Consider the following 12,490-nt stretch of genomic DNA (forward strand, 5'->3'; position numbering starts at 1 on the left):
GGCATCACTAGGGGGGAACTAGCCCTCCACCATATTAGCAGACAGTAGAGATCAAGTAATTAATTTGTTGCGGTACGTGACGGTCCTTAAAGGGATACTAAGCCCAAGGACCTCCACTTCCATTTTCCATTCAAGGACAGCAACTTCCATTTTCCATTTAAAGGAATACTAAACCCAAATGTTTCTTTCATGATTTAGATAGAGCAGGCAATTTTAAGAATCTTTCTAATTTACTCCTATTATCAATTTTTCTTCGTTCTCTTTTTATCTTTATTTGAAAAGCAAGAATGTAAGCTTAAGAGCCAGACCATTTTTGGTTCAGCACCTTTTACTGATTGGTGGTTAAATGTAGCCACCAATCAGCAAGCGCTATCCAGGGTGCTTAACCTAAAAATGGGCCAGCTCCTTAGCTTAGATTCCTGCTTTTTCAAATACAGATAGCAAGAGAATGAAGAAAAATTGATAATAGGAGTAAATTAGAAAGTTGCTTAAAATTACCTGCTCTATCTAAATCATGAAAGAAAAAAATTGGGTTTAGTATTCCTTTAACCACTGAGCCATTTCCCACCTGGGTGCTAAGCTGGATTTGAGCTTTTTTTTTACTTTTTTTAAATATATTTCTTTTTTACTTTTATACTTTTTTTCCAGATCCCCAAGACTTATACCATTAGAACGGTTAGGCGATTACATTTTTCTTGGGGGTCTGTAGCTGCTTAGATGCCTGAGATACAGGCTTCTAAGCAGCATGCCCCTATTTCCCTATATTGCCCATTGTTAATTTTAAATAAAGTTGCACGGTGACGTCATCACAGATTGCCCTCAAGGTGGGTGAGTGCTAGCGACGGCTCTGAGCCATCGTCAGCACCTGACTGGGACAATTTGCGATGGCTCAGAGACGTCGTTAGCACTCAAAATGGAAAATGGAAGTGGCAGTGCTTTAACAGAAAATTTTCAAAATGTCCTTATCAGTTCAGAACTTTTTTTTTTTTATACCAAAAAATGCGGAACTAAATTGAAAAATGTAGAGCTTGACCTTGTATTCCAGACAGGTAGTTAATGCATGGAAGAGACTTCCAATAGAGGTGCTAAGGGCAAAGACTGTTAAGGAATCGAAGAACGCTTTAGATATGCTATGCGCAGATTCCCTGTTTCTGGTATATAGTTCCCATCAAAAATATACATTTTATAGATAATCAGATATTTTTCCTAAATCTGAAAGATTATCTGAGTCAGCTTTACCTGGATCCCATAAAACCTTATGTGTGTCTGAAGTCAAATAAGAGCAACAAAAGACGGCTTAAAAATCAGCTTAAACGTATTTTGTTTTGACTAGACTTTTGCAGCAGCAAATAATTTGTTTTGAACGAATAATTCAGAACGAATATTCTCATTATTTTTTTTATATTTGGTAACATTTACATTAGTTTTCATTAAAATCAATGTAAATGTTTCTTTACTACAGGTGAAAAAGTATCACCTGCAGGCTTATACTTATCTATAGCATGCTGGAGGAGCCGTGCTAATCTTGAACCTTTTTCAGAGTCCAAGGCCGCGTTAATAGAAGGCATATCACGGTATTACCGCAGCTCTGGGCTCTGTGAAGAAGGGTCGGATTAGTGCGGCTCCCCAGCGCACTTTAGGTAAGTATTTTAGTAAACCATGAAAACTAAATGAATATCTATATTTTCAAACAAATGCACGTCTAGTTTTGACTATTTCAAGCTAAGAAGTTTCTAGAGTTGTGTAATCTAGACCAATAGTATATGGTGAAAATAGCACCAGATAAAATGTTTTTCCATCAAAAGGTAGCAAGTGTTTTTCAATGCAACATGCACAAATGTCCAAAAAAAGACACTAAACATATTTTTGTTAACTTGCAATAAAATAACATGTAATCCAAGTCAAAATATGTTCATATAAAACAGCCTCACTATACTGACCATGCAGACTTGCTTCTGGAAGACAAGACTTGCCATGATCATTATATTAGTAACCTATATTAACATGGTTTTGCAGTTGCTATCTGCTGAAGCCAGTTAGGGAAAGATATGTAGTAGGGTTAGCTTTGAGAAGTCTGCAGGGTGCATTTCCAGTTCTGAGAAGTCCACAAATTTCAGAGCTAATTTACATGAAAAGGAGCAAAAATAAATAATGAAAATATACTTCAAAGTTTGTTTAACTATGCATGACCAAACATTTTTATATAAAAATCTCAAGGAGTAAACTGTCCCTTAATGTGCCTGCATGATGCAATATTAGCTTGTACAACTCACTCAACACTGCACATTTATCCAGAGAAATGTTTTTTATGCCTAAAGCATTAAAAAGATTTTCCATCTATGGGATTTAATCTTACAGATCTATAGGATTGCCAGATTTCCAGTATTCACACAGTGAAGTATTTTAGCTGACTGTCCAGTAAAATCTTAAAATATTCACAAAAATACTGGATTAAATGTTCATTTTTTAAAAGTCAAATATACATTGTGTGATCAAGCAAAGAGGGTAACATAGAGCTTGGGGAGGGGGTATTGTGTGACACCATGTCACTGACAAATTGTTCAGTATTTTTTTGTAGCACAGCTGGCAACATTATAGGTGTATAATATTGCATTAACATTTTTAATGCATTTTGTGATCCTTAGAGATTAATTTGATCCAACAATAGTTCCGTAGCTTAGTTGCTTGCGTGAGCAGTTTTACAAGTGCATTAACAAAATAGTAAAGTGTATTTAAGTAAACATTGCAATCAAAATTAAACATCCAGATGCTTATTTCAATATATAATAAAAGGGTTCAAAAACCTATTTATAGCTCAAACTCCCAAAAGATACCATATGACAGCATTTCCCCAGAGCAGGGGTGAGCAACCTTGGCTCTCCAGAGGGTTTGGAACTACATTTCCCATGATGCTCATACACTTGAAGCTGGCTGAGGATCATGGGAAATTTAGTTTCAAAACCTGTGGAGAACCAAGGTTGATGCCCCAGAGAAAGTGACACGCAGACGAACACTTACCATGTGCTCACCCTTTAATTATAAAATTTCGGAAATACAAGTCATGGTCGCATTGTATCCCATTGGTCCTAAATGGATAAAAACTCACAAAACTAGTGTCCACAAAAACACTACTATTGCGAAGCGCTGCGGAATCTGTTGGCGCTCTACAAATAAGCGATAATAATTGCTACATTATTATTTTTTTCCGTTTGCATCAAAGTATTTTCATACAATTCTTCTGTTATTGATAACGTCCATTTTTATTTGACAATCTTTGGGTAGTTGCATGCGTTCCAATTTCTCTTCCTCTTTGTTGTGTCTGAGTCGTTGTTCTTCGATGCGAGTCACAAGTTGATCTCTCTTTTCTAGAATTTTCATCATCTCGGCAAACATTTCTTCCTCTTCGTGGATATCTTGTTGAGTTTTCAAGGTGGCTGCATATTCAAACAAAAAGACAATATGTTCGTTATATGGTGCCTCAATGCTAAACATAATCTTGTACATTTGATATATTATAAAAATAATCTTGAGCATTTCATTTCCAAAAATGTGTCTTTACGAAAAACAGTTCTTTTTATGTTTAAATTATTTATTACTTATTTTACAAGGACGTTAAACACTATGGCATAGATTACAAAGCGCAGGGTATCTATCAATATCGCTGCACAGCGCTAGGATTAGCACTCAAATTGATATTACAAGTCTATGGTAAAGAAGAATAACCAGAGAATGTTTAGGGGCCTATCTATCAAGCTCTGAATGGACCGCTGCTCCATAACCCTGTCCGCCTGCTCTGATGAGGCGGACAGGAATCGCCGGAATTCAACCCAATCGAGTAGGATCGGGTAGATTGACACCCCCTGCTGGCGGCCGATTGGCCGAGAGTCTGCAGGGGGCGGCGTTGCACCAGCAGCTCACAAGAGCTGCTGGTGCAATGCTGAATACGGAGAGAGTATTGCTCTCCACATTCAGCGATGTCTGTCGGACCTGATCCGCAATGTTGGATCAGGTCCGACAGACATTTGTTAAATAGGCCCCTGAGTGCGGACCCACATCCCTTTAGAGTGCCCTATACTTTCAAATGGATATTGCTACAGAGCTCATATTAGGTGGAAAGTTATGTGTTGCACTTGAGGGTAACACATAGTAGTGTTAAAAAAGCACAACTTGAGACTTGAAGTAAAGTGTTAGGGCTACAAAAACACATGTAAAACATATTACATCTATATATATATATAAAGTAAAACATAAGCTTATTATTGAAATAAATGTATAAGAAGGTATTGAAAGGGATATGGTACATGACAAGGTGTTTGACAGGAAAAGGCTCAAAAGTGTATGTGTATATATATATATATATATATATATATATATATATATATATATATATATATATATATATATAAAAGTATGTATATATCCGTATATTTGTGTTTATCTGCGTACATATGTATGTGCACACAAACACATATATACACATATACTGTTTATACATTTATATATATCTTTGAGCCCTTCCCAGTCAAATGCCTTGACATATAAAATATCCATTGCAAACAAAGTGAATGTATTTTTTATTATTAATAAAAATACCTTTGTTCTTTACTGAGAAGAAAATTTTGTTTTTAATTTTAAATATATATGGGTGTGTGTGTGTGTGTATATATATATATATATATATATATATATATATACTTGGAGAGTAATTCTGCATTCACTTAAGTGAATACAGGCTTGGATCCGGACACCCTGGTAGCATATGAGAAATATGAGTGCAGACTCCTACAACTACTTTTATATATATATATACATATATATATATATATATATATATATATATATATATATATATATATATATATATATATATATATATATCAAGAAATACTTGAGAGAGAAAAGAAACAAGAAGATACTTATTTCCATAAAGACAGGGATTTCAGCACTCTTTTAGTCTATTATTATTATCGGTTATCTGAGTGCCAACAGATTCCGCAGCGCTAAGTAGTCTAAATAAATAGCTCCAAGCAAATGTTTGTGCGAAACAAAATAACAGTTTATTGGCATAGACAATAGAACGCCGTGACTCACTGCATCCCGCAACACAAGGGATGTGCAATTTTTTTTTAGAGCATTCAGTATAGGCCAATTGAAATATAGTTACAATTAATAAAAAATGAATTGTTACAATGTGATAACCTGCCTGGACAGGGTGAACCAAGGTACCTCGTAATGCAAATACAAGAGAATCAACTCTATATGAGTAAAGGAGTATATTTTTGATAACCACACCCAGCTGCACACAGAACCTTCACCAATGTTTGTGGAGGTATAGCCTGGGCAGTCTAATATCAAGGGATCTAGGTTATCAATAGCTTGAACAAGCAGCGGGATATCTTTCTAGCTCAACCATGGGAAACCATTGATGTGTGCCGCAATACAAAGAAAACTCTAACAGCACTGGCAGTTCCGGAAGGAAGGTGTAGTATGTCGATATTGCACTCTGCTTAAAGTGATATTGTACCTGGCCATTTGCAGTTTATAGACAATAGTGCCAATGCCAAAAGCACCTGTTGTTCACGGATGACAAGTTACCTGTGTTGACACCTGTCGAGGAGGTCTAATTGAGCATAAAATTCAAGCACACATTTAAGGATAACATTGTTTCCTACTGCAATTTTCATTTTCTGCATGGAAATTCGAATGGGATTGTCCTATGATTCTTTGGGACTCTCTTATTAACACAGCTAGTTTTCCCATGCCTGAGCGTACTAAACCTATATGCAAACTGCTTGTTATTTTTCCTTAACATCATTGCTTGGTTTAGAGTGTCTGATTATACAACTTAGATCCAATTTCTTACTTGCCCAGGATATACCTCTTTAACCTTCTGGGGTTCTGTGTGCAGCAGGGTGTAGTTGTTCTAATATACACTCTGCTTATCTCTTGCTACTGTCTGCTTAGCATAATGATGTTTTATATATGCAAATCTTGTCAATTATGAGCCTGTTTTCGATCAGTGTTAAGTTTGACGGCAAATTTCAATTTAGTCTTAGTTTTAGTCTTTTGACTAAAATGCCATTTTAGTTTTAGTCGTATTTTAGTCATCTGAATTGTTTTAGTTTTAGTCTAGTTTTAGTCGACTGAATCTCCAGTAGATTTTAGTCGACTAAAATCTAAGGGGTTTAGTTAAAGTTTAATGCATTATTTAAGCATTTCTCTATAATTTGCAAACTGATTACATACTCCAGGAGTAAACATAACACCTGTTATTATTAATGGTATTAAGGTTTAAACATGCAATACAGAAACAGATTTAGACGTTGTGATATGTAACATCTTTATTAAACTTAAAATATAAAAAAACAAAACTGTAAACTGTATTGGCTGTATTGAACATATTACCCAATATAAAAACTTTAACAATTCTCTGTTAATAATTAAAACAAGTATCAAGTAACTCAACACAACAAAAAGTTTCTGCAGATAGCACAGGCACAGCATAATTTAAACCGATACTCGTGGGTTATTCTTATTTCTATAGGAAGAATCAATTGATTGTTTACAGATTTGAATAAATTTCGGCAACGATATTAGCACTGCTCTAGAACTTCCAAACTCATTATATACTCCTGGAGTAAAGGTTTATTAACCTGATTTTATTTATGGTATTAAGGTTTGAACATGCAATACAGATTTAACAGATTTAACTGTTGTGGTATATAACATGTCTTTATCTTAAAATTTAATAAAATTAAGTTTAGTAAATGTTACAAAAGAGCAGTAATTGGATAGGGATTGATTAACACCTTGCATAAAATGTTTTTTGTCAGCAAATTTTGATTTAGTTTTAGTCATAGTCTTTTGACTAAAATGTCATTTTAGTTTTAGTCGTATTTTAGTCATCAGAATTTCTTTAGTTTTATAGTCATTTTAGTCTAGTTTTAGTTGACGAAATTAACACTGTTTTCGATGTGTGTATTCTATTGATAACCTAGATCCCTTGATATTAGACTGCCCAGGCTATACCTCCACAAACATTGGTGAGGTTTCTGTGTGCAGCTGGGTGTGGTTATCAAAAAACATAATTTATGCTTACCTGATAAATTCCTTTCTTCTGTAGTGTGATCAGTCCACGGGTCATCATTACTTCTGGGATATCACTCCTCCCCAACAGGAAGTGCAAGAGGATTCACCCAGCAGAGCTGCACATACCTCCTCCCCTCTACGTCACCCCCAGTCATTCGACCAAGGACCAACGAGAAAGGAAAAGCCAAGGGTGAAGTGGTGACTGGAGTATAAATTAAAAAATATTTACCTGCCTTAAAAACAGGGTGGGCCGTGGACTGATCACACTACAGAAGAAAGGAATTTATCAGGTAAGCATAAATTATGTTTTCTTCTGTTAAGTGTGATCAGTCCACGGGTCATCATTACTTCTGGGATACCAATACCAAAGCAAAAGTACACGGATGACGGGAGGGATAGGCAGGCTCTTTATACAGAAGGAACCACTGCCTGAAGAACCTTTCTCCCAAAAATAGCCTCCGATGAAGCAAAAGTGTCAAATTTGTAAAATTTGGAAAAAGTATGAAGCGAAGACCAAGTTGCAGCCTTGCAAATCTGTTCAACAGAGGCCTCATTCTTGAAGGCCCAAGTGGAAGCCACAGCTCTAGTAGAATGAGCTGTAATTCTTTCAGGAGGCTGCTGTCCAGCAGTCTCATAAGCTAAACGAATTATGCTACGAAGCCAAAAAGAAAGAGAGGTAGCGGAAGCTTTTTGACCTCTCCTCTGCCCAGAGTAAATGACAAACAGAGAAGACGTTTGTCGAAATTCCTTAGTTGCCTGTAAGTAAAATTTTAGAGCACGGACTACATCCAGGTTGTGCAGTAGACGTTCCTTCTTTGAAGAAGGATTTGGGCATAAAGAAGGAACAACAATCTCTTGATTGATATTCCTGTTAGTAACTACCTTAGGTAAGAACCCAGGTTTAGTACGCAGGACTACCTTATCCGAATGAAAAATCAAATAAGGAGAATCACAATGTAAGGCTGATAATTCAGAGACTCTTCGAGCCGAGGAAATAGCCATTAAAAATAGAACTTTCCAAGATAACAACTTTATATCAATGGAATGAAGGGGTTCAAACGGAACGCCCTGTAAAACATTAAGAACAAGGTTTAAACTCCATGGTGGAGCAACAGTTTTAAACACAGGCTTAATCCTGGCCAAAGCCTGACAAAAAGCCTGGACGTCAGGAACTTCTGACAGACGTTTGTGTAACAGAATGGACAGAGCTGAGATCTGTCCCTTTAATGAACTAGCAGATAAACCCTTTTCTAAACCTTCTTGTAGAAAAGACAATATCCTAGGAATCCTAACCTTACTCCAAGAGTAACCTTTGGATTCACACCAATATAGGTATTTACGCCATATCTTATGGTAAATCTTTCTGGTAACAGGTTTCCTAGCCTGTATTAAGGTATCAATAACTGACTCAGAAAACCCACGTCTTGATAAAATCAAGCGTTCAATTTCCAAGCAGTCAGCTTCAGAGAAGTTAGATTTTGATGTTTGAAGGGACCCTGTATCAGAAGGTCCTGTTTCAGAGGTAGAGACCAAGGTGGACAGGATGACATGTCCACCAGGTCTGCATACCAAGTCCTGCGTGGCCACGCAGGTGCTATTAGAATCACTGATGCTCTCTCTTGTTTGATTCTGGCAATCAATCGAGGAAGTAACGGGAAGGGTGGAAACACGTAAGCCATCCTGAAGTCCCAAGGTGCTGTCAGAGCATCTATCAGGACTGCTCCTGGATCCCTGGATCTGGACCCGTAACGAGGAAGCTTGGCGTTCTGTCGAGACGTCGAAGTATTTGGGCAAAGACCTCCGGATGAAGTTCCCACTCCCCCGGATGAAAAGTCTGACGACTTAAGAAATCCGCCTCCCAGTTCTCCACTCCCGGGATGTGGATTGCTGACAGGTGGCAAGAGTGAGACTCTGCCCAGCGAATTATCTTTGATACTTCCATCATAGCTAGGGAGCTTCTTGTCCCTCCCTGATGGTTGATGTAAGCTACAGTCGTGATGTTGTCCGACTGAAACCTGATGAACCCCCGAGTTGTCAACTGGGGCCAAGCCAGGAGGGCATTGAGAACTGCTCTCAATTCCAGAATGTTTATTGGCAGGAGACTCTCCTCCTGACTCCATTGTCCCTGAGCCTTCAGAGAATTCCAGACGGCACCCCAACCTAGAAGGCTGGCGTCTGTTGTTACAATTGTCCTGTCTGGTCTGCTGAATGGCATCCCCCTGGACAGATGTGGCCGAGAAAGCCACCATAGAAGAGAATTTCTGGTCTCTTGATCCAGATTCAGAGAAGGGGATAAGTCTGAGTAATCCCCATTCCACTGACTTAGCATGCACAGTTGCAGTGGTCTGAGGTGTAAGCGTGCAAAGGGTACTATGTCCATTGCCGCTACCATTAAGCCGATTACCTCCATGCATTGAGCCACTGACGGGTGTTGAATGGAATGAAGGGTGCGGCAAGCACTTTGAAGTCTTGTTAGCCTGTCCTCTGTCAGGTAAATCTTCATTTCTACAGAATCTATAAGAGTCCCCAGGAAGGGAACTCTTGTGAGTGGAACGAGTGAACTTTTCTTTTCGTTCACCTTCCAACCATGTGACCTTAGAAATGCCAGCACTAACTCTGTATGAGACTTGGCAGTTTGAAAGCTTGAAGCTTGTATCAGAATGTCGTCTAGGTATGGAGCTACCGAGATTCCCCGCGGTCTTAGTACCGCCAGAAGAGCACCCAGAACCTTTGTGAAGATTCTTGGAGCTGTAGCCAATCAGAATGGAAGAGCCACAAACTGGTAATGCCTGTCTAGGAAGGCAAACCTTAGGTACCGATAATGATCTTTGTGAATCGGTATGTGAAGGTAAGCATATTTTAAATCTACAGTGGTCATGTACTGACCCTCTTGGATCATAGGTAAAATTGTCCGAATAGTCTCCATCTTGAACGATGGAACTCTTAGGAATTTGTTTAGGATCTTTAAGTCCAGGATTGGTCTGAAAGTTCCCTCTTTTTTGGGAACCACAAACAGATTTGAGTAAAACCCCTGTCCCTGTTCCGATCGTGGAACTGGATGGATTACTCCCATTAACAAGAGCTCTTGTACGCAGCGTAGAAACGCCTCTTTCTTTGTCTGGATTGTTGACAATCTTGACAGATGAAATCTCTCTCTTGGAGGAGAGTATTTGAAGTCCAGAAGGTATCCCTGAGATATTATCTCTAGCGCCCAGGGATCCTGAACATCTCTTGCCCAAGCCTGGGCGAAGAGAGAAAGTCTGCCCCCCCACTAGATCCGATCCCGGATCGGGGGCCCTCAATTCATGCTGTTTTAGGGGCAGCAGCAGGTTTCCTAGTCTGCTTGCCCTTGTTCCAGGACTGGTTAGGTTTCCAGCCTTGTCTGTAGCGAGCAACCGCTCCTTCCTGTTTTGGAGCAGAGGAAGTTGATGCTGCTCCTGCTTTGAAATTACGAAAGGAACGAAAATTAGACTGTCTAGTCTTGGCTTTGGCTTTGTCCTGAGGCAGGGCATGGCCTTTACCTCCTGTAATGTCAGCGATAATCTCTTTCAACCCGGGCCCGAATAAGGTCTGCCCTTTGAAAGGTATATTAAGCAATTTAGACTTAGAAGTAACATCAGCTGACCAGGATTTTAGCCACAGCGCCCTGCGTGCCTGAATGGCGAATCCTGAATTCTTCGCCGTAAGTTTAGTAAGATGTACTACGGCCTCCGAAATGAATGAATTAGCTAGTTTAAGGACTCTAAGCCTGTCCGTAATGTCGTCCACAGTAGCTGAACCAATGTTCTCTTCCAGAGACTCAATCCAGAATGCCGCTGCAGCCGTGATCGGCGCAATGCATGCAAGGGGTTGCAATATAAAACCTTGTTGAACAAACATTTTCTTAAGGTAACCCTCTAATTTTTTATCCATTGGATCTGAAAAAGCACAGCTATCCTCCACCGGGATAGTGGTACGCTTAGCTAAGGTAGAAACTGCTCCCTCCACCTTAGGGACCGTTTGCCATAAGTCCCTTGTGGTGGCGTCTATTGGAAACATTTTTCTAAATATCGGAGGGGGTGAGAACGGCACACCGGGTCTATCCCACTCCTTAGTAACAATTTCAGTAAGTCTCTTAGGTATAGGAAAAACCTCAGTACTCGTCGGTACCGCAAAATATTTATCCAACCTACACATTTTCTCTGGTATTGCAACTGTGTTACAATCATTCAGAGCCGCTAACACCTCCCCTAGTAATACACGGAGGTTTTCCAGTTTAAATTTAAAATTTGAAATATCTGAATCCAGTCTGTTTGGATCAGAACCGTCACCCACAGAATGAAGCTCTCCGTCCTCATGTTCTGCCACCTGTGACGCAGTGTCTGACATGGCCCTAATATTATCAGCGCACTCTGTTCTCACCCCAGAGTGATCACGCTTACCTCTTAGCTCTGGTAATTTAGCCAAAACCTCAGTCATAACAGTAGCCATATCCTGTAATGTGATTTGTAATGGCCGCCCAGATGTACTCGGCGCTACAATATCACGCACCTCCCTCTGAGCGGGAGATGTAGGTACTGACACGTGAGGCGAGTTAGTCGGCATAACTCTCCCCTCGTTGTTTGGTGAAATTTGTTCAATTTGTACAGATTGACTTTTATTTAAAGTAGCATCAATACAGTTAGTACATAAATTTCTATTGGGCTCCACTTTGGCATTGCAACAAATGACACAGGTATCATCCTCTGAATCAGACATGTTTAACACACTAGCAAATAAACTTGTAACTTGGAAATAAAATTCAATTAGAATAATATTAAAACGTACTGTGCCTTTAAGAAGCACAGAAGATCTATGACAGTTGAAAATTAATAAATTGAAACAGTTATAGCCTCAATCCTTGTAAATAACACAACTTTAGCAAAGGTTTAATCCCATTAGCAAAGATAACAAATTCTGAAAGCAGGAAACAAATTACAGAATAAACGTTTTTTATCTCAGTCAAACTATAATTCTCACAGCTCTGCTGAGAGAAATTACCTCCCTCAAAATAAGTTTTGAAGACCCCTGAGCTCTGTAGAGATGAACCGGATCATGCAGGGAATACAATGAGTTGCTGACTGAAATATTTGATGTGTAGTAAAAGCGCCAAAAAACGGCCCCTCCCCCTCACACACAGCAGTGAGGGAGAACAGAAACTGTCAGAAAACAGATTAAGCAACTGCCAAGTGGAAAAATAGTGCCCAAACATTTATTCACTCAGTACCTCAGTAAATGAAAACGATTTTACATTCCAGCAAAATCGTTAAACATAATCTCTAGTTATTAAACAGCTTTATGTATTTCTTACAGTGTAATTCTAGTGAAGTACCATTCCCCAGAATACTGAAGTGTAAAGTATACATACATGACATTATATCGG

The 12,490-nt window shown here is 38.8% G+C and overlaps 1 protein-coding gene across 1 annotated transcript in view; it reads right to left on the reverse strand.

The window, feature by feature from the left end:
* Positions 1–511: 511 nt before the first annotated feature.
* The window catches only part of LOC128644153 (F-actin-monooxygenase MICAL2), a 115,900-nt gene continuing 103,921 nt past the window's right edge, over positions 512–12,490 (reverse strand). The window contains exon 8 of the mRNA XM_053696858.1: positions 512–3,434. Within this exon, the coding sequence (XP_053552833.1) occupies positions 3,226–3,434 (209 nt within the window). The 3' untranslated portion in view covers positions 512–3,225. The remainder of the gene's footprint in view (positions 3,435–12,490) is intronic.

The sequence above is a fragment of the Bombina bombina genome, unplaced genomic scaffold (assembly GCF_027579735.1).
Source record: "Bombina bombina isolate aBomBom1 unplaced genomic scaffold, aBomBom1.pri scaffold_642, whole genome shotgun sequence".
Lineage (NCBI taxonomy): Eukaryota > Metazoa > Chordata > Amphibia > Anura > Bombinatoridae > Bombina > Bombina bombina.